Raw genomic sequence first — 27,760 nt, 5'->3', positions numbered from 1 at the left:
CAGACTTTTTATTGTCTCAAAATATTATAGAATTCCGTCCATCTAGTAGAATTGTCTACACCTTATTACAGATTTGCTTATTACATAGCTTTCACAATACAACTGTGTGAAGGTGGAAACATGGATCCCGACTCAGAGTATTACTCAACAAGAAGCTATAATAGAAATGATTTTTAGAAGGCTGAAAGCATGTGTTTGCGATACTCCCCCATGGCCCATATTGGGAATACATTCCTGTATGCAGAATAACTGATCATGCAGTATCTGTTGGTAACACCCATAATTTCCTAACAATGATAAAAAGACATATTAGGAATAGATAGATAGATGAGAATACATAGACAAAAGCATATCCCATTGCAATATGCCATTTCATTTTCCAAGAAGACTAAGAATCAATCACCCATATATATTCATGTGAGAAAGCTTTTAAGTAGGGCTGCACAATGAGTCGAACCAGCTCGAGCTCAACTCTAGCTCAATCATCAGAACACAACTTGAAATCGACACACTTATAAACAAGTTGAGCTCAAGTTCAAATGTATGCTTGGAATGTTAATTAGTCGAGTTCGAATTGTAAGAACTTGACAGCTAAACTACATAATGGATGCTGAAATATAATGACAGAATAGTTAAATGAGTAGCAACTAAGCGAGTTAAAAGAAATGAGACATGCTTAACATAAACAAGTCAAATGAGTTAAGTGAATCGAGCTCGAGCTCGACATTGCATTGTCAAGTTAAGCTCGAGTATGTTCTATGAGTTCAGGCCAAGGTCATGCTCACATTTTTTTGAGTTGAGTTGAGCTCATCTCGAGCTCAATTCAGCTCATGTGAAACCCTACTTATGAGCAAAGCCTTCACAGATAAAATGATGGTGAAATTCAATGGGAATACATACCTGCTGGGGGAAATCCCCATTTTCCATTTGGCCATTAATTAACACTCTTGCTGCACGATGCAGAGGTTTTGGATCTCTCTCAGCCTAACTCCAAAAGAAATTTGCTAGTTATCAAGTAATTAAATCTCAAGGTATATTGGTGGTTAGGAAAATAAAGGACATGAGTAGAGTTTAGTGGTGGGCAGAGAAAAAAAAAGAAGAGAAAAAAACAAAAAGGGAACTAATAAGTCATTCCTTGGGAAAGCAACTATTATCCAAATAGCAAATGCGAGACTACCAAGTGAACTCCAAAAAATAGGCGTGAAATTAGAACTCTTTAATGTCCATCTGATAATTAGTGTTTGCAACAGGTTTGGAGGAGAACAAAGAAACAATTAAATTAGCCCTAACCTCACATTAATAACAATTATGGTCCACACAGAAAATTTCATAATAAGTCCACCAAGTAAGATAAAATTATTAAAAAGTACCTCCTACAACCACTACTAGTTGCCTAATAAACCACTTTAGATAATAACTCTCAGCACTACCCCTTAAGTTGTGGCGCATAGATGTCAATCATGTTCAACTTGATACAACATTTTATTTATCTAGCAATTGGAAGTCACTTTGTAAACACATCGGCTACTTGATCTTTTGAAGAAACATTAATGAAAGACATAACTCCAATTTGTGTCATGTCAAGAATGTAATGACAATCTACTTCTATATGCAAGCTTAGAAAAGTTATATATGATCTAAAGTTTTCTATATTCATAAATCCTTTATTCTTGAAATTAACACTTAGTTTGGTTTTACTGTCAAATATGTTCAAATAATTTTCTAGAATTCCAATCTAGCCGATTACTGCAAATCTATTGAGATAATGAAATCTTTTCCCAATTTTGCCATTCTCTGATACCAGGTTGCAACAAGTTTAAAGAATAAAAAAATCAATTAGATTAGCCCTAACCTCAAGTTAATAAAGATGATGCTCGGCATAGAGAATTACGTAATAAGTCCACCAAATAAGATAAAACTATTGACAATGCCTCCTATGATCACTACTAATTTTCTAATAAACCCCTCACGACAAGAACTCTCAACATAGTGGTATAGAAATTTCCTGACCAATTTATCTTCAGCTTAATATGTAAACCACAAACATATATCCCTCCCCCCGCCTCCCAAATAATTATGATTTTAGATAAGTAAATGTGGAATATATTTTTGTGAACAATGCATTTTTGTATTGTTACACTCTTTTGTTTGGATCAAATTGAAGAATCAAACAATGGGGCTAATAGAGAGGCATGGGATTCATAGCAGCACACGCCAGACAAATCAAGTTGCAAATTTGTTCTGTAAAGGGTTCACATAAGGAGATTTTTGTTTCCTTAAAAGCAAGCCGAGCATGACACAGAGGCATATCAGATTGAGGGAGGTTGTTATGACGTGGTATTTTGTTTGTTTGGAATTTCACTGTAGATCTGATCCGGTGTATACTACTTAGGGGCATTTGGACCCTTCATGCCTTTATCTGTTTTGCATTGTTAAGATTAGCTGTCTCACACAATGGAAGGTTGTTGTACCACTCTAAAGAACCACTCTAAAGAAAGACGCCCCTGTTTGCCCATCAGCACGGCAGGTCAGAGTATTTGATTCATTGATTGTCGTATATCGTCATTCCCACTACCATTCCTTGCTACTCAACCACAAGGACAAGGACCATAGCTAACATAATCAATGTCTATACTTTTCTTTTCCATTTTGAAGTTTAGATGGGTTATCTAAACCAATGTTGTAAAAAGCATATCAGAACCTGTATCAGTCAACCTAATAGGCACGCCATATCATAAAGTATTACATCATATCATAAACATATTGTAAAATTTATTTTTAATTCAAAAAACAGAAAATAAATGAAAAATAGGAAATATCAGAAAAAATCAATAAAAAGAAAATTGTCGCTGATTCCATTCAAGAAATTAGAGTTTTCAAGGTTTTTTTTTTTATAGAAGAGCCTATGAAGAAAAACATTTTATGACCATTAAAAGACTCCTAGCAGTATAAGTCATGCATAACAAAAACTTATTTGTTTTGATACCCATTTACTATCTTTTAAAGAATGCAAATAGTCATTCATATATTGCCAAAAAGAAATTTATAGACAAGGTTTATTAGAGAATTTAATCATTTATTCATAACAACATAGCCAATAATGTTCATATTAAGTTTAAATCACGTGTACCTTACAATACCTTTTCGGTGCTTAGATCTGTTTGGCACATTAATTGTGTAGTAGCTATTAGTAACAACATATATGCTTACAAATTATATATGATTAGTAAAACTCATGAAATATCAGACCTATTATGCATGGCTGATTCCACGCAACAATCAAAGATTTGACCTGTATCCAACTATTTGTACCATACATCTATGATACACCACCTATTTGCGACATGGGTTGTATATCGTATCGTAAAATGAAAAAGCGACATACATATCATACGATACCACTTGACAACGCTAAGCTAAACAATCAAATTCATTATCAGCTATGTCATATAGGTGAGGATACAGAGCATTTTCAAAAAGCTTGGGTACGGCGGTACATGTGTGTGTGTGTGTCTATATATATATATATATATATATATATATATATATATATATATATATATATATATATATATATGACTGTGTACTATTTAGACTTTATGATGGAAATTCTATTCTTAAGCTATACTTAATTTTTTAGAAATCAAGATCCAGAAATTTTTCGTTACATCCCTTCATTAATACAGTTTTACGTACTGCGGCGTAAGGTTCGGTAATTGGGTTCTCTCTCTCTCTCTCTCCCACCTTTATTATGCCTCTTTTTGTCTAGTTTTCATTATAATGACATTAAATATGTAGTTAACCTTCATTATTACAACACTAAATATACAATTAACCTTCATTATTATAGTATTAAATAGTATCCATAGCCATGGTATTTGCATGGTATCCATGGTATATACACAGTAACAGTAAAAAAAACCCTAAATCCAAACTCAAAATGACTGTAAATTTTGACTGAGTCTTAAAATGGATGGATACAGTTCTGGGAATTGACCAAACCTGGTACAATTTTGACCATACCCAGCAGTGTATTGGTACTGTATCGGGTCGCTAGGATATTGTGAGTGTGTGACATAGACTATAAGCAAAAAAGAAGATTTTTTTTTTTTTTTTTGGTATACTTGTGTCATACATAGGTACAAACAGTATATATAGCCAGTCCCCGTATAAGGCCTTAGACATTTTGTTCACTTACCTCCAAAACATTTGAAAAGAAAAAGTCAGATCTTAACATTCCGATACCTTAGATCCTTCACTATGCTTCTAAAGTGAGTGCTACATATAAATTCGTCTAAAAAAAAAAAATGAATCTAGATAAAATGCTAAGCCAAAGATAGCTCCAAGATTTATGCTAAGATGGCTTCATTAAGATGGTTCACCTTTTCTTGCAGCAGCTATTATACTAGCCCTATGAGCCCTATGATAGAAAACCAAACAGATGACTTCCCTCTAGAATAGGTGAACTTAGAATTGACCCATAAAGTAAGAAATATGATGCACAAAACAATGTTAGGTAAAACTACAAAACGATTAACAGCCCAACAAGAAAAGGAACCAATAACATGCAATAGAGTTATGTTATGTCTTTACATCAGTAGAACCATAAGAGAAAACATGCTACATCTACATATAACTCTCATTACATCAAATTTTAAACTTAAGTAGATAGGTCAATGGCACATACATAGTATAGGGGCAGAGAGAACATAATATTATAACAATATACTGAGCTAAAAAACTATGTCCTAAACAGTAGATCAAGAGAATAAGGTTGTTGTTCAATTACCTATAAATGTATGATTGACATGCTTCCAGAACAATCAGCCATCAGAAAACAAAAACTTTACTTGGTCTGAAAAATAAGTCATACCTGTCCAGCACTAAGTAGTGCAAGCATTGCCCAAGATGTATTGACAAAATGTGAGCGGTTTCCTGTCAGGTTTGTGTATTCCTTATTGAACATGCATCAATATTAGAAAATTTCTGTCATTAACCATTTAATTAATACAGAAGGAAGCACCCCTCCTTTGTTCAGTCATAAATAAAAAAAAAATTAAATTATGACAAGTTGGGGACAAATAGAATTTTTTTGTCAAGGACCATTGAATTATGAGAATTTCAGAACAATTTTCTCTGCTTTAGCTTTTACTTTCTCTTGAGATATAATGTTATGAAGCCCCAGTAGATCAAAATCCTTATGTTTGTAGAAATGCAATAAATATATATAGATACGAAGCTGCTTATTCCTTATTGTTTAATTTCTAAGCAGAATGATTATTCCTCCTACATTAATGTTTAATGACAGATTATAAGATTCATAAGATACATCGTATCTGCTGTGTATTTTCCCATATTAGACATATTAAAGACAAGATAAATCATATGAAAAATCCCATTTTACACGTGAATTTAATTGAGTGATAATGAAATGCAGTTATGATATTTCTGCAATAGTCTTAATACTTGGTTAAATATTGATTAAGCAAAATAGGCATCAAGGACGAATCTTACCATATTCTGGCATGAAAGATAGCTTTCACCCCAACCTCCAGATTCTAGTTGTTTTGATAGCAAAAATTCACATGCTTTACGGATTGCAGAGCAATTCTCATAGGTCATGCCACCAGCCACCAGCCCCTCAACCCCGAACCATGTGCCATTCGTGAAACATATACCCCAATAACCATACCTATGTCAGAATATATATTCCCATTGATTAGTGTTACATTTTAAAGGGCATTGTGAGAGGAGAAAGAACAATCAAGAACAGGTGAGTCAGCAATTGAAATTCATCATCCAATTTAAGGAGGCATCTTAATTGTTCAGGAGTGATAGGATAGTCTGCTCATATGGATTAGGCCATTCTATAATAATAAAAAAAAAAGAAAACTAGGACTGCTCAATGGATGGGAAGAAAAATATTAATGCTAATGCACTATTGTTGTCCTGTAGCTTTCTACTGTACTTTTCTTGTACAGGTCATTTCTCATGATAAATGTGATACATAATTTAAGTGACTTGCTAGAATTTGGAAAGTGGACAAACTGTATGTTGGAACAACTTTTAGGTGGCAAGTTCAAGCAAAATTAATACATATCCTCAGATTAGATTGCTGAAAATGGTTGTGCAGCCCTTTTGGACCATTTTTAATTCAACTATATCGACAGATATAAAATGTCCAAAATTATAAAATTCAAAAGAACTTTGAACATGCAATGAGCACATTGAATTTTATCTTGGTTTTTAGATTAATGGTTTTAGATTTTTGGCCCATAAAGTCCAATCTAGATGTCCTATTTTTCTTTTTCTCCGGCATTTTCAAATACTTTTATGTAACTATGCAGTAAATGTTTTAGAAAAATACTTAAAATTAACCAGTTCGATGGATATATATATATATATATATACATATATATATACATATCTATATATATATATACAAATACATATACATATATTTACACACATACACACACACACATATATATGCACTATGTACCAACATTAGATTAGGGCATATTCAATAATTGGCACATTCATGACAGGGAAAGAAAGCTAGAAACTGTTATGAGGGTGTAAGAACAGACAAGGTAAAAAAATCCCTCCTTCAAAGGGAAAACTTATCAGCATAGATAAAAGTGAAGCCAAAGGGAAAAGATTCTGGCCTAGAAAAAGTTTCCTCTTGCTTGATATAAATAGGAAAACTAAGTGGGACCCACCATATTTGGCCTAGTTATGATAGAGTTCTATTGACTTATATAGATTCATAATCAACAAAGTTTTCTTGTAACAAAACACGTTTGGAACCACAAATTTTGTAAATAAAATTAAGTTGCATCAACTTCCCACGCATTGGCACCCACTGGTTTTTTATGTTCAAAATCTTCATTTTACACTTTCAATGAGGTACTTCAAATGTTTTCGTTTGTTTAAATTATGTGGATCTCAACCAACAAATTATCTGGGACATTTCATTACTTGGTTGAATAGTATTAGGAGAAATAACATTCAATAAATTACACACACACATATATGTTATACATGCAAATGTTTGTGTATTGTGCTTATAAGTGATAGGCACCCTTGTCTTTTGTTGTATTCTTTAGGACTTAAGTTAAGGTTTTGACCCTCATTCCTCCTATGTTCTCATAAAGATTTTACTGTTTCTTTGTATATTTGCAACAAAACATTGGACAACCTATTTTTGCATATATTTTTTCATTAAATTTTACATCTTGAGGAAGTGATTTGAAAGCAAATATTCAAAGCAACATAGTTTTGGTTGTCGTTGCCCATACATAATTTCAGTCAAGTAGGTATGCCTAACTGATAGATTGTCTTTAACCTAATCATTAGTTAAATGTGATTTGGAGCCTAATAGATTCTCTCTCTCTCTCCCTCCAACTCATATAGTCCTTTCTTTCTCTCAATTTCTTCTATTTTCTTCCCTCTTACTTTCCTAAATTCCCTTTCATTAATTTTCTCCTACCTTAACATAAGCTGCAACATAACTCTAGTGCAAATATGAAATCCTTAATATTAAGCATTGATTTTTCATTACTTTGTTACTAGATCAAATTCATTCGTCTTTTACTGTCAATAAACTCTTACTGAACTTATGCATCTATTACAACACCTACATAGTGAAGTAGCTGCACTTTGCCAATAATGCAAAAACAGGTTCTTTGGTATTGCCAAAGGAACATCTAATATTTTGTTCAGCCAAAAATCATAAATTTACCATTCTTTCCTCAAAAAAAAAAAAGCTATAAGTTCACCTCACTTTTTTAATCAGTTTAAAAGCACGAATAAGTTTTGAAAATACTTTTAAAATATGCTCTTATAGTTTTGATGATAAGCAACAACTACAACAAAATTTTCTAGCACTCTTAAAACAATATTCCCTTCACTATTAGTTAGGATGTGATTAAAAAGATTGACATGAAATAATTAAAAAAAAAACATATTGTGAGCCGGCTTTGGCCATTCCAATTTAGAAAAATATACTAACGGTAATCAAGTTAAATTGTGCAGAATGAATGGTAAGTGTACAAAAAGTTAGGAACATCTATTATGATAATGAGAATTTTGGTGTTGATTATTCTGAAAAACTTATGATGGTAATAGTATATAGCAATAGCAGTTTAGTGGTTCTATTTGCACAATCAAAACAATGATATTCTAACTTCAGCATTCTATATATATACTATATATCATAAAAAAGAAGTTACTTAGAATGATGGAAGAGAGTAAACAAGCTCACCATGATCCATCAGGTAATTGCATCTTTTTAATGAAACTAAGAGACTTTGCGATACAAATCTCTATATCTTCCTTTCGATAGTCAGGATATACTTTTCTAAAAGCTGCTAAAGCTTGAACAACAGATGATGTACATTCTGTGAATCTAAATGAACAAAGAAAAAGGACATTAGTGCATAATGAAGTATTGCCCAGTAACTTGTTGTTGGATCAAACATAAGATGAGAAAGTACTCACGGATAATCAATCATTATGTCCGCAAAGATCTTAGATGGATTCATGACCTGAAAGTGACATAATGGATTCATTTAGATTTAAAATGGGCAAAGAGTGTGATACCAAAGTTATCAAGCATTCTAGAAAAATCAACATGTAATTGCAACTAACAAATATAAGAACTTATCTACAATTATACAAGTTTTGAGCCCCTAATTCATATTTGTTAACTAGTAACAAGAAAATAAAGCATTTTTCACATGTTAACTTGTTATCCTATTGTAGCACATTTCACATAGCAACAAGAAAGAAAAATAACACTTCCTTTTTCCCAATACTCATGGTTAAACCATTCATATTTCATTTATGGAAAAGTTGGCTGGTTGAGTGAGCAAATATTATGCACTAAGATATAGGATCAGTGGGATACACGAATTCCCTTCCATCATGCTTTATGGTATACATGAACACCATATGACCCTCTAAAACTAAATAACAACATTGATATTATATAAATGACTATTGGTGGACATTGAGCAATGCTTTGTGTAATTCAACCTAAATATATTGGCCCTTTCACAAGAACAAAGGATCTTGTGATCCCTACAGCGCTCCCCTATTTCCTACATAGCCATGATGCTATGTTATTGAACTATTGAATTGGGATCTTGTGAAACTGAATGATTACACCTTTCCTTTATACCTTGTATCTTGCACATTTTCCTTTCAGGTTTCTATGGATTAGATCAATCAACCACTAAACTATACACAAGGAAAACTCAACAGTTGCTAAACATGGTCTGTCTTATGAATAGATGCTGTTATTCAACCTTATACACCCTTACTTATCAGTTTATAAACATGGTCTGTCTTATGAATAGATGCTGTTATTCAACCTTATACACCCTTACTTATCAGTTTATATTTGGTATACAAAATTTACGCAAAAGCTTAGCACCAAATAGATGCACATAGTGCAGCTATTACCTAATTTTTCCAAGTTCTTCCACTCAGTTGATTAAAGTAGTGTTTAGTTCTAGGAATTGAATGCTCCAAGCAATACCTATAAGGTTCTTTGATTTTATAGTTGATTCCATGAGTTACCATCACTTATCAGCTAGGTCTTTATGTTGTGAATGGACGTAAATGCAAGTTTTACTCTCAGTCAAATAAAACCTCAAGTAAACACAAATTGTTGTTGGTAATGTTCATGATACAAGGTGCAAAATTGACATACATAAGCAACATGAAAGAATGAAAATGAGAAGATTCTTCACAATATACAGCTCTATGAAGCCATCATATAATAGTGTTACTAAAGTGACCTATTAAGCAGTTCATAGGTTTTTCTTTGTTTCTGATACTTTTATTGCTCAACTTTTGTACCTATTTAAGCAGTGAATTATCTATCATAAAGTGCATTGGGTTCATGGTAACATTCTCTTTGGATTCTTTGTGAAGCTACAGTTCTTGATCATAGACTATAAACAGTTAGTGAGCTACAACATAATGCACCATTTCTATTCTATTTTTCCTCATCCCACCCACTTCAATGTTTCAAAAGATGCTCTAGTGTGACATGAAATAATTGAACTTGAAGCTACAACATGGGAATTTTGGTTTTGCAAAAATTTCCTTTATCTTCAACAAAAGAAAATTTAATGCATAGACTAAAGATATACCTCCAACCATGCATATGATCTTGATAGCTCATAAGTCGCAAAGCCACCACATTTATTCTGTGAGAAACCATGCAAAGAAAATAGTATGGTAATCCACATAATAGTACAATGAGAAGAATAATTATTTTTCGAAGGCATAGCTGCCCAATAAAGTAGAGATTGGATAACAAAATTGGGTAGAAAGGCATGTAAAAATTAAGATGTTCTGGAACTACATCCAATACTAACCAAGAACCACATGTATCTAAGAAATTATATGAGTGTATTTTCCAGTCCTTGAAAGAATGGTTGTAGAAAGGAAAAAATGTGGAAGGAGAATTAGGTGATCAAGTGAGAGAAAGAAAAAAGAAAAAAAGAAAAAAAAATCTGAAATGTGTGTGTCTATTATGTGTATATAATGTAAAAAAATTCCCACTGGTGCAAGCCCAACAGCGTACTCAACCCATGAGTTGTATGCATTATGAGATTTTTCCTTATTTAGGTAATGTATTTGATAAGCATTTTTTCCCTCTAATAAAAGATTTATTTTATATGTTGTGTCTTAGCCTACATGTTTGAGTGTTAAACAATGTAATAATTTGTATATATTTATATGTACACACATATGTATAGGCTACCAGTTGTACATTCATCTAGAATTGCTACAAGAACCTCTTGTGACAAAGTTGAGGTGATATAGGCCACCAACAACTGCTCTCTTTTCTCTTAGTTAAGGAACTTTTGGTTCATATTTCATAATGAACATAGTGGAACCTTTGATATCATGCAGAAGCAATTGAACTCAGTTAAGAAAGTCTTATGAAAATATTAAATTTAAAATTTCAAATGGATATTTGGATCAGAACAAACTTGATTAACCAGATTCTGATTCTTCTCCTTTCATGATGAAATAGTGTGTGACATCAACAGCCTTATTTCACATCCCTTTCCAGGACACAATATAGATTTTCTTATTATGAATGAATCAGTTTGTACAGAATGAACTCTTTTAGCTCTTATCTCGTAAGATAGCTACAAATATTTGAAAGATACTCATCCAAAAGAATTAGAAATTTTTTTCTTGTTTATTTTTTATTATGCATAAGAAACATTTTTCAAATTGCAAAAAGATAGACATGGACTTAGCATAATCATTAACACACTATGAAAAGGAAAAACAAGAAATTGATTTGAATGGAGTACACCGATACAACTTGGAAATCAATATAACCGTGTGATAGAAGCAACAGCCAATGAAGACAATCATACATCATACCAATTAGAAACAAAATTGACCTACAAAGATAAATTAGGAAAGCCAAAACAACAACAAAATTCTCAAATCCATGTAGTCTTGTGGCAACTTGGTTTATGAGTTACTCCCTAGTATGCATTATGCAGTTCATCCTTATCTCATGTTCTGTAATCGAAACATGATACTGAAATTTGTTAACAATTTTCAATCAATGAAAAGTTAGATATGGTAAACTATTCAGCTTGCCTGTAGAGATAGGATCAAATCCACAGCATCATAAAATTTCTCTACTGCCAGAGGTTCTCCTACCACATTTGATGGTAATTTTGCAAGTAAAAGGGCAGCCTGAAAATGAATTAAAAATCACAATTGAATATGGTCAAATTGAACATTGATCTTGGTGGCACTAAATTTTGACACCTTCAGAACTTCGGCAGTGCAATCTGAGCCTTGCCATCTATAGTCTGTTGTTGATAAAGTCCAAGCACCTTTTGATGTGTGGCGATGCCATGAGGTAAAGTCACCATAGCAATTGTCTTGAACCTTTAGAACAAGGACCAAGTTCATCATTGAAATGCTATGAATCACAAAGCTTGAAATGCCTAATCAGCAGCCTTGAATGTAGGCACAACAAACAAACCTGTGAACATTTTATGAAGTCATGTGCTTTCCTAAGAGTCGTTTTACAATCTGAAACAAGTTCAGTTGCAAGTATTGATTGAATAGCCAAACCAGTATCCCACAACTGGCCTCCATTGTTACCCTGCCAATATATTATTTTAAACAAAATATATAGTGAAATTCTTTAACAGTTATCAGAGTCCAAGTTAATATGATTGAACTAGTAGGCATTATTTTTTTATCACCTTCATCTTCATTCCATCTTCTGCAACCCATAAATAATCTGGTATTCTTGAAAGATGCAATTTAAATGCTTCTGAATTTCGATCTTCAACCCAACAACAAAGCATATTTAGGACCTATCATTTCAAACAACTTGTTAGCCATATAATTGTCTAAGAAACTAATAGACCCTAAGTATGATAGTTAATGGGAAAGCATTCAGAAAGGCTCTTTCTCAGCATAGAAAGAGCTTCTAGAATGTTATGTGTGTAGCAGCCAATATGCACCGAATTGGCCCCACTAAGATAAGGCAATTACATAAATAATTTGCTACTTTTCTTGATGTCATGATTTGATAAATTTAAGCTACCTTTTACACTTTTAAATGTACCAATCTATCCACATGTCATATCACTAATATAGTTTGATTCCATGTGCTACTTTACAAAAGAAATGAAAGAAAAATTTGTAAGCAAAAACTACGTAACAAAAAAGATGGGAACACAAGTAAATCAGAGCTAAAACAACATAAAATAATCAAGAAAACTGTCACTTAAAGGTTCTAATAATGTCCACCAATTCTCACACACAAGAAACTCTCAAATCAAATAAAAGCCAAATGTATTACTAAATTGAGAATCGTTGCAAACCAGGCTCTAAGACCACACCAAGCATAGGAAATCAGTCCCTTTTTTATAATAAGAAACATAGAGATAAAAAGAAAGGAGACAGCCAGAGAGCAAGCTCCAATGACTAGTTTTCTAGCCAATGACTAGGTCCATCGATCAGTCAGCTGAAACAAAAAACAAAATATAGAAAAAAATAGAAACATACATAAAACAGAAAAATAGAAAATATATGCAAGAGACCTATGTGGTGTGTGTGTATATATGTAAAACAATAAAATATTGTGACATATATAGTATATACAAATGCATATAGATGTACTTACAAGAATTACTACATGTGATTTAACATCCCTTCAAACTGATGGTGTTATCACAGAAGGTTTGCTAAGTATAAACTGAAATCTAGCTGAAGCAAGAGCCTTAGTGATGAAATTGAAAAGTCATAATAAGACTTATACTAGACGTGGGTCCCTAATATATCTGATCTAGTTGTACATTCTCGCAAGCAGTCTTAGAAGACAATGGCATATTTCTAATTTTTGTAATTAATGCTATATGTATTTTTTCATGTAGAACGTTATCTTTTAGTGAAGGACTAGGGCATGCTTCCTATCATCTTTGAGGCTGCTGAAATTTCTCCTTTATATTTTCATCTTGGTTTTCATAGTGGACTTTGAACATTAAAAACTGACATGGTATCAAAGAAGTGTTGGTAGCATGGATTCTAAAAGAGTGACCCAAGGGATCACTGCTTCTCCAGTTAAGTGGGTTAGATGATCTATTTCTCTTTTCACCAATCTTCTTCCTTGTTTCCTTCATATTCATCATTTTCCTTCTGCTTTCTCCTTTGAAATTGTGTTTGTTGAAGTCTAAAATATCTCCTCTTCAAATCTGAAAACAAGTTCTCCAATGTGAGTTCTGGAATATAGCCTTCCTACCTTTGACACGATTTTCTAATTGTAAGACTTATGTTAGACGTCATTTTTTGGTGTTGTGCTTTTTCACATTCTTCATCACATATGATTTCTAGTGACCTGAAGTCTTTTGTCGCTGTCAGCTGCTGTGATGCCTTTAATTTTGAAGCATATGTTTTGGTTCTTGAAGGCAAGTTGTTCATGATTCAAAACCATGTACAACTTGAGGAAGGCTGTCAAGATAACATAGATTCAGATCTAGTCTGGATCTTGGGTGGAGACATAACTTATTCTGTATTGTGTATTTTGTATGATTGTATTCATTATTACTTGATGGGGGACATAATCATCCTTCATGGAAGTCTTTTACTTTATAATGCCAAGAGATAAGGTCATGGTGAGAGTTGGAATTTTGTGACTGTTTGTAGCCTCCATCTTTCTGCTCTCCCTTTGTTTTATATTCAAGAGAGATTTTGGTTTGAATCTGCATATTTTTAACAAAAACTACATCAATCAACATGGCTCTTGCATTTTATTTCTTTCACATGTAATATAAGAAAGTCATGTCTCCATAAGGCCACGTTCAAGGAATAGCAACAAGCATAACATATTTAAACAAACCTTGTTCACTGCACCAATGCAAACATAATGAGTATTTTCATCCTCATAGTGTATATGTTGCATCACTGTATGTAAAGCCTTCTCCCTTAAGACAGACCCAGGCCAATGCCTTAGGAATGGTTCCACAATCTTGTGAAATGCTGCCCAAAGAACATCTTGTATGAGTGGATTCAGGTAGTACTGGTCCTCCTACAGCAAAAATATGAGTATAAGTAGAAAACATAGAGTTAGATAGAAAATACAAGTTATAAATGCTGGAGTTCAGACCAATGAAATGCGAAGAAGCAGAAATGCTGATAGATTTTGCATGCCTAAAGGCAGGTTCATGGTTTAAGACCATGTACAACTTAAGGAACAAAGAGGTTTGAAAAGGCACATGTATATATGTGTCTTTCTGCATCGGGTCTTGATCCGATCTAGATTGACAATCTTGTTATTTTATTATTTACTCTTGTATTTTTTAAGTCCTTTAAATTCACATCTTTATGATTAATATGATTAGAATGTCTAGAACCCTTGACCTTGCAATTATACCACTGAAGAAATCCCCTTTCTCTCTTGTATTCTCTTCTTCCTCATGTTGCGGTTGAGCAAACCCGGACATCAAGCTTGCATTTTCTTATTTGTCACAGATCTGAAGCAAACATATATGCCGCATCATATTTTAAACCTGATCATTTGTGGCCATTTTTCCTTTTGCAGAGATCTGGAGTAGACATATATATCACATCATATTTGAACCTAATATGTCTCACATGTCAAATATGACCCAGACATATGCATATATCACATTTGTACTTGTCCTTTTTCATGTCGTTGCACTACCCATTATTTGTTTTCTCTCAGTGTGCCCTCATTCATCATTTCTTGACACATATGCAAATGTTTTTCCTCCATGTTTCCCTCCAATTTTCCCTATTAATTATTTTCTAAAAAAACAACAATTCAACCATCCTTGGAAAAACAAACTATTGCCTTTATAATAGTTATGATTTGTCGGCTATTTTGATTTGTCAAACTGAGTTCATCACAAAGGAACACAGAGTTAGCAATGGTTTAATAAATTACACATGTCCGTAATCCAAAATGATGTATTAGGAATGAAGCAGGACCAAGCAATTATTGGTTAATTAACTCCTCACAAGAGGTTCTTGTTAGAGTGCCAAACATCAGCTAGAGTTATAGACAATCCTATACTATTTGTTCACAAATGTCCAAGTTTTGAATGATGTAACTCAAGAGAGAACTCCACAATTGGGAAAAAGGTTCCTTAACTGTCATGGAGTTGCCTCTCAGATTTCCTTGGCATGGGAACACTATTTCTGATAAAGATAAATTCCATCAAAACATGCTGGTTTGTGACCTGAATATGATGTTCTTTCCACCACAATCTTGCAGATTTGACCATGATTTTAGGACAATAGTAATAAAACTAAAAATGACATTTTGTTCACAAAGACATATAATAGTTTAGAAACCTATAAATAGAGGTACAAGCACATGTGCACCGACATATATAAAGACATCCAGGGTGCCTGTCCTTTCCAATTATAATGACATTCAAGGAGGTGTATGTTATTTCCAATGCATTGGAGTTTTTTCTTGTAAATCTAATGCCACATATGAATGAAGATTATCCAAGACTATATGACTCAAAAAAGAAATCATGAAAATATGATGTATGGGTTGGTTTTTATCAGCCAACAAATCTAAGCTGTTGATGTCATGATTATTTAGAACCCAATCTTTACTTTGAACTTTCAAAATTTGTTTTTCAAATGCTATAGTTTGAGCACTTCAAGTTTACCCATTTGGCACCTGGGTTCACAAAAAACAATTTCAGAGCACTGAAGAAGCTAAGTGACACACACTAGACAACATATCTGTAGATGTATCTCCAAATATAATGCAAATGATGTGATTTGTTCTAAAGCTGGTTTTGATGACTTAAATGAACTTAGAATATCGAAAATTATAGGATTCACTAAAAAATCATGAAGGTTTTGTTATACTTTACGAGCTAAAAATCTCAAGATGGTTAATGAACTCATTCCCCAAATCAATCCATAGATTAGAATTTGACAATCTTTTCTAAATTGTAGATTTTTGAATGCTCAAGTTCATCAATACAGCTTAACTTATCAAAAACAGCTTCAGATTGATGGAAAGGCCAAATGACTATATACATACATAAATACATACATATATGTATATGCATATTATATGTATGTATGCATGTATAAACATACACACACACACATACATACATACATATATATATATATATATATATCTGTGTGTGTGTGTGTGTGCATATATATACATATATATAAGTTCGATGCAGAAAATCATTAATCAAAAAATACACTTAGCAAAAAGCAAGCTAAAATGAGCCGGGGGTAAAGAATGGCATTATAAGTCCTGAAGCAGGGCTCCTGCTAAAAATGCATGAGTGAGTAATGGTCAATATGCATTCACCAACCTTTGCAGATAAATTTCGTGTTTTATTCCAATCTACTTGATCATATGGTAGAGGAAGAAGCTCTTTGCGTAGTTCCAAGACTGTTTCTGTGATAGGACCAACAAATCTATTTCCATACAAGTAGCTCATGGGTGTGTAGACCATGCGACAATGACACCACAATTTTCCTGCATGAACAAACATATAAAAAATAATCACTAGAGAAATCCTCATGTCAAATGTGTTTCCATTGTAGGATGTGCATCCAATGGCTTTTTTTCTTCTTTATTATCGGATTTTTTTTTTTCAAAAGTAATTCTAAGCTTGTTCATCAGTTCCTTTTTCTCTTTTTTTTTTTGCTACCTTGAGATGCTTCTAACTGGATGGAACATCCTATTTTTTTCTTTCTATTTTCTTATTTTTTTATCTATGTTAGTTTGTTACAATAAAATAATACAAGCAAAAGAAGCTTTTTTTTTTTGAAAAAGTATAATTAGCCTTCAGGCCATGTGAATCCACCAAGGATGACCGATTTTTTGGGAAACAATAAAAGAAAATTTGAAAATAAACAAAATTAGGTGGATACATGGTAATCTCATCCTTTCCAAAAAGTTGTTTTCCTCCTTTTTGTTGACGCTTTCCCTCTACCCCTGCTTGAAGAATTAGCCAGATCTGGAAATCTGTGCATGCATGAAGGGCCAGATGCTTTTATTATTCTTTTCCCCAACACATTTGGGCCACCCTAGACACGAACTAAGACCTCATGTGTTAGGTGAATCACTGCAAGCTACTATTCCACCATTTGGGATAGAATCGAGTGCTCTATGGTTGTGGTAGTGGGTAATAGGCATAGGTTATGAGAGAGGTAATGTAGTGTGTGATTGACATTCCTCCACAGAACTTGGTGAGTAAAACTTATCCCAAAGTTGATTTTGAAATTCTTTTGAGACATGCTTTCAAAAATATTTGTGAACTAATTATCAAGTTTATTGATAATTTGAACTCGCATGTTAATGAACGGGGACTAGTTGCAGCCATCATCCAGCAGGCTTTCAGTCGTCTCAGTTCTTATATCTTCTGGCTACCAACTTCCTTGCATTGGACATGAGTCCATCTAATTAAAAAAGTAATAATAATAATCCAAATATGGACTTTCGATTTTGCAGAGACATGTGCTTTTGATAACTAGTCAAATGAGTGTGGTCATTGCGACCTCCTTTCTGATTACGTGCCCTGGCTTGATTGGCTTGGAAGAGGACCATGGCAAAATGCCATGGCCCAAGGGCCCAAGGCATGATCTGGTTCCCCCTCCAAGTGCGGTGGTTGAGGACCATGGGCAAATTCAGACCTACTAAAATCTAGAGCAACCTTGATCTAGCAATTTTGGAAAGCTAAAGTGACAACTCAAGAATGCTTGGGTGGATTTCCATATGGATTGATGTCCTACTAATACTACCTGGCATACCTATGACCAGCTAAAGCGTATGAAGGCACTAAGATGAGAATTTCAACCCTAATAGAAGCAGGGCAACAATAAAGTAACAAGCATTTGTGTATTTGCGTTAGATAGTCATGATCATTTCCCTTTCATCTCATCTTCAAGTTAACAAGCATTGGTGTGTGTCTGTTAGATAGTCATGATCATTTTCCTTTTTTCTTTTTCCTTTCATCTCACCTTATCTAAAACTCTCTCTCTCTCTCTCTCTCTTGTTTTCCTTCCCCTCTCTCCCTTTCTAGCCGAACACCCCCTCCGGCCCAGTGAGAAAGAGAGAGAGGAAAGGAACGAATTAAAAGCAAAAGGGAATCCACCTATTTAGCCATTCATCCGGTAACAACTGGTAAGGAGTAGATCTGAATCCTCCTCTATGTGTGTATTTGTGTGTGTGTGTATATATATATATAATGGATAAGTGTGTATACACTTTTTTGTATGCATATTAGATATATAATGGATAAGTGTGTATACACTTTTTTGTATGCATATTAGATATATAATGGATATAGATTTATCATCGTTCGTATTTTTTGTACTAATTTTTTTTCAAAATTTTAAGGTCAATTTGAAACCTCGACCTTGGTTCAAGTGGCCCAACAACTCCGAATAGACATGCTGGAGTATCTGTAGAAAAAAAGGGCTTTCTACAATATTCAAAATTCTATGCTTCCTCAGCAATTTTGGTGGCCTTTTGTTGTGCTTTTATGTGCTTATGGTGAAGAACCATCATCATCTTTGTGAGTTTATAATTTTTTAGTATTCTATAGATTGTTGTTGCATTGTTTAAGACATGTTTGTCATGAATCTTTATTTGCTAATAAATCGTAGGGACATATTTCCAGAAAAGAAAAGAAAATAGTGACTGTACTTCAAAAGAGAGAGACTTCAAAAAGATAAGCAACTAGAGAAGCCCAAATATTGTAACCAGAAACCCCATAATTCTGGTACACAGGCTACAAAACCAGCACCTCTAGTAAAGAAGCACAAATTTGATAATTCTCATAATAACAGAAACAACTTTCATAAAACTAGGAGAATTAATGCAGATGGTATAACTAGAACATGTGCCAATTGTAGTTAGCAATGGCATTCTATTAAAGTAGACACAAAAAGGATGAATATTAAATAATTACTGTAAGCTTATAGGTGAACAACAGCCTTAGCTATAGGAGAAAAGAACTAGGCAATTTTACATGGTTACTACTATTAATCTTGAACACAAACAAATATACTTACTCTACTCTATTTTTGTTCCATGTTATCCTGGAATGTTGTCTGACACTGATGCTACCTGCTCCTTCCCTTATGCTCATATTGGTACAAGTTTGGACTTTTCTGATATTACTATGGGTTTTTCCTAGAAGTTGTATTAAGTCAGTATGTGACAAGTATTTACACAAAATACATATTATGAACACTAGACAAATCTACCTTTTGATTTAGGTACTAAAGACATATCAGGTGATAGTGTCATTAGGCATCGTAGTTTTATGAGCACTAGGTTATCTACAAAGATTTAGAAAGATGAAAGCACTTATTGTGGAACCTAATTTACTACATGGTTATGCAAAAATAAGTATCTCAATAAGACTAAGATAGAATGGATTAGACTGTTACTCATTAGAAAATGTAATCAATAATCTCCATCAAGATAACACTGCTTAGGAACTGACAATGAGTACTAATTTGACCCACGAAGTTCAAAAGGTAAAAGGATAGACTAATTTTACATGGGGAAACCAATTCACAATGTCACACCTCAAAAAAGTTCAGCAATTATCAATAGTTGGCAGTGACAAAGTCAGGCTCTAGTTTTTACAAGAACCGAATTTCAGTTTTGGGAATGAGGAAAACTAACTTTTTGGGAGATATCTTCTTGTGCAGTAGTGTGTGCAGGAAGTTCTATTCAAAGATCAACATCCGTTGCTTAATTGTAATGGCAACTAGCTAATGGCAACTAGCTACTGGGGAAAATGGGGTTTATATCTCCAATAACCAAGTGAAATTACCAACAACAATTGACCATTACCTGGATGAATAGGAAGGAAGGTAGGAAGAAGCCATATCTCAGGGGGCAATGGGTTGTTGCCAGACCAATCGTATAATCCAAGCACCTATAATAGTTAATCAAGAAATATTAACTTGCTTCAGTCCCTCATTTTCTAAAAATACATACTTTTGTGAAAAGAAAAATGAATTGTATGTTACATACTCAGCTTTTGCAAAAGTTCATATTCTAAAAATATAGACTAATGAACGAAGTTTGTGCAGCATGTACCAACACAAATGCAGAATTCATAAAAGGAAATTCCGAAATGCACTTTGAACTACCGATGAAGATTAAAAGCAAATGTAAAACATTTATATTGTTAAAAACACACCTAATTTTTGCGCCATTGATTAACAAAAGACATTTTGATCCATTTAACCTTGGTTCCTCATATTCAAGGTCAACTAATGATGTTTGAACCTTTGTGTTGCCTTTTAACTTCTTAGTTCTGTTTTTTTTTTCCTTATCTTAAACTATGCAGCTACCAAGTAATTCAATAAGCGAAAGACTAGCCTCAGTTATCCTCTCAATCAAATATTCAATATTTGCAGCTTGTGCTTCTTCTTTCTCACAAAACCATATGACAGTTTATTCTTATAGGTTGTTTTGTTGTGCCACTTATTGCAAACCTATGTCTCATAGATGCAGGCTGCCTGTGCTGTTGGAGTATGCGGCAGGTTCCAAAAAAATGTGGGTGCAGCTGTAGCGAGGGCATACATATATAATCTATTATATAAGTAACTAAAGTTTAATGGTTTATTGCATTTTTATTTTTTTTTATCAAGGTTATGTTAAACTCATTCAAATTTCAAATAAACAAATGAAAGGATGAGAGGCACGATCGTCCTCCTTAACGGAGAGCAGCCAACAACCTTAATCATCCTTTAAAAAGGACGAGCAAGTCTGTAATCTTCATTAAAAAAATTAAAATGTAGACTAATAAAATATGATGTCCTTTAAAACGGATGTCAAGTTTCTCGTCCTTTGAAAAGAAAACTCTCTTAAAAGAGAGGGGAAAAAGGGGGTAAAAGAGAGAAAACAGAGGCAAGAGAGAGAGAAGATGGGAGAGGAAAAAAAGAAAAAAACAAGAGAAAACAAGAGAGAGTGCATTCTGCAGCACCCAACTTGGTCAAACCAAGTCGGGTGCCATGTCAAGGCATGGATTCACCCGCACCTGCATCAATGCTGGTGCAGCGCCATTTTTGACATGTCTGTGTGACTTAGATGCAAACATGACATAGACATACAGTTCACTTTTTCTATTATCCAATAAAAGAGAGAGAGGGGGGTCAAAGAAAACTTGTATGCATCTTTAACAACTTCAGGACCTTGAGTTTGTTTTGATGTTACCAAAAGTTAACGTGTATTCTAAAAACTGTCCCTTTTCAGGAGTGAGTCTTTACATGATTCGAAGGATTATATTTGGATGGAATGACCTCTTAGAGGATCATATTTATGTAGTTCGAATATCATCATTTTAAGTAACTAAGAAAAAAATCAAGGGACTGAATGATTGGTGTTTTCTCAATTAATATAGCAACCAACAATGTTGAAGACACTATGGTGAATTTATCATCTTTAGAAAAAGTGCAGCTTCTGGTGAATGGTGACGTACACATGCAAGTTTCCTGCCATCAGTATGGATTAGCTTACCTCAAAACAGAAGTTATGATTCTTCAAAACTTATCTCACACTTTTGCAAGGATTTGGAACCTAGGCATGAGCTCCTCTACACCCAAGTGGTATGCATGCATTCATCCACCATATGTAAAATTTATTGTACTAGTTTCTGTTTTCCACCACATTATGACATAAGAAATGCATAATCTATCATGCATGTCTATACTTAATATTTTCTGACAACAGGTATTAAATGAGGTCACGATCTCCATGCATTGTAGCCAAATTGCTCATGGGACAGGGTGCATTTGAAAAAGACACAAGCATCTTAATTGACAATATAAAACAAGATATGTTATTATATTGAAATCCACAAATGTGCACAAAAAAAATTAGAGGTCCAATACCATACCGAAAGCCACATCTTTCCCCATGATGGTATGAAAATGGCACCACCTCGATCAAGGATCCATTTTCGTGCTTTCTCCAATGGACATGATTCCTTTCCTTCAAGTCTCTCACCAAGCAATCTTAAAGTGACGTAGTTTAATGCTGTACCAAACATCGTACTAGGACCTTCGATATGAAATCCCCACCCTCCATCTTCATTCTAAAACCATAATATGCACAATAGTGCAACTCCCTCAAAACATTTTAAACATCTCAGAAAAAATATCCAATTTCCGGCAACAACAAAGAAGAGTAAAGAGAAAAAGGAGAGAGAGAGCAATAAAAAAAAAAACAATGAGGAATGTGTAATGTTCATCCTTGCCTGATGATTATATATATAGTTACACATCTCTTGTATATGCACTGAGGATAGAACATTATGCAAGGCTCCAGTAATGTATAGAACAATTACCTGCAGTACAACATGCAAAAATGTTGATAATTCCTGCCCATTTATTTTCTATTGCTTGGATTGTTATGTCCATCCAGTTAACAGAATACGAAAAAAAAAAAAAAACACCACTTAGATCTCCCCCTCTTGAAACTGAATAGTTCTCAGGAAAAATTACAATCAGCACATAACATTGCATGGTTTCTCAAACACATGCCTGACTTTAAAAAAAAAAAATACATTTAAGTGGATAATGTTTTCAGGCAAATCTCAAAGAGATGTTTTCAGAAACACAATAACCATGTCTTGAAGAAGATGCCCACCCCTCACTAGGGCTTTGCCTACACCTTCTCCTTCTTCTCCCTTTTGTCCACTCTCTGCTTCCGTTATCATGGTGGAAGATGGATAGATGAATGGAATAAAAAGATTTAGAGGAAGGATGAGCGAAGTATTTTCACCTAACTCAAAAGGTGAAAGGAAAACCTAAAGAGGAGAGGGAGGGAGAGGCACCCGTCAGATAAACCTTGAGCAGTTGAGAATGCAAACAAAGTGAAATCCAAGGGAAGCCAGCAACGATGCAGGGTGCATCAAAGGTTCAATCACAAAGGGGACAAGTTCACCAAAAATGCTGAGGAGGAAAATTTTAGTGGAAAGTTTATATCGTAATTTTTTTATTTAATTAAAAAAACAATAAATTTCTACACATTTTAACACAAGCGGTAAACTAAAATTTTTAAAATGATTGTTGTGTATTTGTGCAGAGATTAAACATTAGGCATGCTGACGGTGAATGACAGCTGAACATAAATGCAGAGGATAGTTAAAAGGTGACTCTATATTGAATAGCCATCAAATCTAAACTGTCCGATTTGTAAGTGGATGGTCCAAATCTCCTCTCCTTTCTCTCTCTCTCTCTCTCTCATTCTTCCTCACTCTCCCTTCCCCACCCTTCTTCTTCCGGCGTCCCTCTCCTTCTGTATCCGAAGCATCCAAATCGTCAGAGAAATCCACATTCCGTATTTTATGTGTGTGTGCTTGTGCGTGTGCATGTGCGTGTGTGTGTATATATATATAGTAAGATCCGGAGCATCCAAATGGTCAGAGCAATCGAAGTTCCGTTCCGTATTGTGTGTGTGTGTATACATATATACATATATAAAATAATTATATGTTGTCGTATGTAGGATGTTCACTAAATTTGTAAATCACAATTTATGGTGGCTTTAGCAATGATTTATAGTCACGTTAATAACGAAATTTTAATATTTAGCCATCCGGCAACTATTTGACACATGATGACATTGACTTTTCCTATATAAGAGATTGAGAAAGAAAGAAAAACCTAGAAACTTACCAATCCAGGCATATAAAACAATGTACCAGCAAAATCACCAGGCCAATGGCCATCATGTGCTTGTAAAGTTGAGTAGAATTTGACAGCCCTTTGCAAAGTCTGTGTCACAGCCTCCACTGAAGGATCTTCACCATCTTTAACGAACACTTGGGGGATGGACAAGTCACATGGATTTTCTCTTGCAAACTGCATTAGTTTAAAAGGACCAGGGGTCTTAGTGTGGGTTTCCATACTAGCTAATTAAGAAACTAATTATGTTTATCAATGGGTTCATAGACAAGCAGCCACATGAGTACTAGAAGTTAAACTGCATTAATGTGCATTTTTCTAAAAGTTGTTGAATATATTGCATGGAAAATTAAATTGAATTTAGCCCCTATACTTATCAAATGAAAATTCAACCAATCTTTCCAATAAGTAAAAGAAGAAGAAGAAAATTGACCATGAAGTACACAACCAAGACTGGCAGATGCTTGATTTCCAATGACTCTAGCGTACTACATATTGCAAGAAAGTATGCTCTCTATTTGATGAAATTGGGTTTTCCTTTTTGGATGACAGCTTGCTACTCGTTTTTTTAATTTTGAGTAAATGAAAGGAGAAACCCACTGTCCGATTGGAAGCTGATTTCTACCGCAACTCTCCCCTGCTGTAAGTCAATTGGTGCATCGCTACATTGTCAAGCATTGCAAGATTAATGCATAGAATCTGGGACTCGACTGGTACTTGGTCTGATTCGGGCCCAAAAATTAAGCATTAGGCCGGCTCGATAAGTTGCCGGGCCAGCCTGGGTTGGTCCCACTAAGCTCGATTCAGTCTCATAAGCCATTTTTAATATTATTTTTGTTGATTTACATATATATCTGGGCTGAGCCTGGGCTCAGTTTTGGGTGTCAAGTCCGACCTGGGCCGCATTCATGGGAAGCAGTCTAAACTGAGCCCTACTTCTTATCAGGCTAGGCTGGCGCCATGCCTAGGCCTACATAAAATGACAAAAAAAGGACCAAAAATATGGCCTGAATCTTATGACAAGTTGGGTAGAGGCTCTCGTACTTGTGCTGAGCTCCATTCGAGTGATAAAATATGACCTCGAGTACAATGCACTTGCCAAATTGACATGTTTTCAGGAACGCAGATTGCTCTATTTATATCAGAATATATCTAAATATGCGAATATCTAAAAAAACAGATATGATTAAGAATATATCTGATCTGAATCCGATCGGTTAACATTCTTGGGGTCCATGCCTATTGCACCCAACCCTTGGCATAATATGATGCAAGAACGCTATGGGTTTATATATATATATATATATATATATATATATATATATTGTGAAAGCCAACTTAAAATATTTTAAATATATAAAACAAGAAATCAAAAATTTAAGAGAAGGCCATTAGATAGTACATACTGGCCGATCGGTGGGTTATGCATGACAAAAAAAAAATCTTACCAAAAGGCCATATTTTAGAGTGACATATATTTGATGAAAAAAACATGTCCAAACGCAAACCCAACTAATAATGCAGCTAGTGTGTACGAGAAGGCATTCAATTTTTTCTATTTGCATACGTGCACATACAATCAAAATAAAAGGTGTTAGGAGCAGTTAAACCAACTTAAGTTCTTTTTTTTTCCTGTCCTTTGTATAAACTAAACAACTATAATTTTGACAATTCATTCCATTTCCTTCTTTCCTATACATGGGACAGGGGGCCTTTTCCGAACAAAAGCCCCATTTGTATTAAGATAAAAGTTAATATTTTTATAGTTTACCAATTTAATTATATTAAATTCTATTTTTCAGATGCAAAATAATTGTATGGTCTACCAGACTGCTGACAGGCTGACTGGGCTGACCCTAACAAGTCTGGTTCAATCAGTGGCCGTAGGCTGAGCCTAACAAGTCTGGTTCTATCGGGCCAGCTACAGTGCTAGTACTCAGGCCCATTCCTAAGGTCGAGCCAATTACTGGGTACCGGTCGGCTGCCAAGCGTTAAAGCGCATGGCCTTGTGTAAGGATACTAGAAAATCAATTGACGTAAATGGATAAAGGGTCTTCCAAGACATCTTTGGAAGACGGGATAAAAAAAACAAAAGGGAAATTGGGTTCACGACACCAAGACACAACGCTCAAGATAAAAGATAAGACTTTTATCTTGACCGGGTTGGCCTGCAGCTGGGGGTCGAGCCCCGGTCCCCACACCCTTCTATTGAGCCCATCTTTGGGCCTGCGGCTGGGGGTCGAACCCGGAATGCACACCTCAACTTGCCAATAAATGTTCATTGCTAAATGTTGTTGGATGACAAAATATTTAAAAATTGTCACTAAAAGCACTATACTACAGGAGTATTAGCAACGTTTTATTGTGCTGCAAAAGTACACAGTGTTTTTAATCAATGTTTATGTTGTTCTTACCGATAGACTCTAAATATAAAGCCATTCAGCAGTCAGTTGATTTCAATATATATATATATATTTGTGTTTGTATGTGTAAGAATTCTATATTGTTGTATGGAGGATTTTACTGAATGGCTAAAAAGTAAAAAAACTATCGTTAAAAACACCACGAATCTTTCTCAACTCATGAATCGTTGCTTCGTTGCTGCATTATAAACCGTCACTAATGTTCCTTACTGCAAACCAAGTCGTCCTCTCTCTCCCTCTCTCTCTCTTCAACTTCCATACGGATGTGACTGATATTGTGAAGACATTTCAAGATTTAGTTATTAGCAACTCACTGTGGACAGAAAGAGAATCTAACGGACCACGAGAAATGATCAAGAACAAGTATACAGCAGTGTACAAAAAGAAAATGAATCAAAATTACATAGCTTTTGATCATTGTATTTAAGTTTGGCGCACAACAACACGTGAACTTAAGTTGGTTTTCTATTAACTGGAAATATTTTTGTCATTAATCATACTGGTGCATGAAAAAATTAGTGCACCTAAGTACATAACCGCTTTGCTCTCTCTCTCTCTCTATGTATTCTATTCTTCCTATCAAAGGCAGCAACAGAAGGTGGTGACTGAAGCCTTCTTAGGCCAAGCACTAATTAGAAGATTGACTGCTTTACTCTGAAATGAAAGAACTAAAGTGAAGTTCAACATATAGAAAGAATGCATGGTTGGTCTCACAAGTAGGTAGCTAGGAGGAAAAAATCCCTACATGCATGCATGATATATATATATATATATATAGGGAGAGGATGAAATTATCGCTCCATGCATCCTCACCTGCATTCTCATGATCAGATCCGAGCTGTGCTTCTTCTCAAACCGATGTCTGGTGAAATTTGCCTGCGCCTCTTCAATCGCCTTTCGATCTTCCTCGGACCCGAAATCGGGATCGAACTCCCACACCTGCCTCCCCAGGTGATTGTTGGCCGTCCTCAGCCATGTATCTCCGACTCCCTCCCCCACCTTCAGCCTCCACATCCTTCTGTGTGTGTGTGCGAGAGAGAAAGAGAGAGAGGAACAAGGAGAACTCTCAACTCTACCTACCAGTACTCCCTGTAACAGAGACT

The 27,760-nt window shown here is 34.5% G+C and overlaps 1 protein-coding gene across 2 annotated transcripts; it reads right to left on the bottom strand.

The window, feature by feature from the left end:
- LOC116266808 (cycloartenol synthase 2-like) lies at positions 1-27,738 on the bottom strand. Of its 2 annotated transcripts, XM_031648196.2 has the most exons (18): positions 27,471-27,738; positions 24,226-24,411; positions 22,803-22,892; positions 22,443-22,640; positions 20,390-20,474; positions 16,887-17,053; positions 14,405-14,593; positions 12,264-12,377; positions 12,038-12,160; positions 11,818-11,940; positions 11,644-11,742; positions 10,164-10,220; positions 8,503-8,549; positions 8,267-8,410; positions 5,515-5,692; positions 4,874-4,954; positions 901-984; positions 1-287 (listed from the first exon to the last, which is right to left on the bottom strand). In XM_031648196.2, the coding sequence occupies exons 1-18, from the start codon at positions 27,669-27,671 to the stop codon at positions 174-176; spliced, it is 2,280 nt and encodes a 759-aa protein (XP_031504056.1). In that variant the 5' UTR covers positions 27,672-27,738; the 3' UTR covers positions 1-173. The 2 variants fall into 2 exon arrangements, with proteins under 2 accessions (XP_031504056.1, XP_031504057.1); XM_031648197.2 differs by lacking the exon at positions 901-984.
- Positions 27,739-27,760: the final 22 nt, after the last annotated feature.

Source organism: Nymphaea colorata, chromosome 13, assembly GCF_008831285.2.
Source record: "Nymphaea colorata isolate Beijing-Zhang1983 chromosome 13, ASM883128v2, whole genome shotgun sequence".
In the NCBI taxonomy this organism is placed as follows: domain Eukaryota; kingdom Viridiplantae; phylum Streptophyta; class Magnoliopsida; order Nymphaeales; family Nymphaeaceae; genus Nymphaea; species Nymphaea colorata.
The sequence above is the reverse complement of the archived record's forward strand: the minus strand, read 5'-3'. Positions and strand labels throughout refer to the sequence as shown.

Coding starts and splice junctions, on each gene's coding strand:
- LOC116266808 (XM_031648196.2), bottom strand. CDS start 27,671: ATGTGGAGGCTGAAGGTGGGGGAGGGAGTCGGAGATACATGGCTGAGG. Junction 12,378..14,404: donor GCATTGGTGCAGTGAACAAG/GTTTGTTTAAAT, acceptor TTGAAATGATAG/GTCCTAAATATGCTTTGTTG. Junction 4,955..5,514: donor ATCTTTCATGCCAGAATATG/GTAAGATTCGTC, acceptor ATGTTCAATAAG/GAATACACAAACCTGACAGG.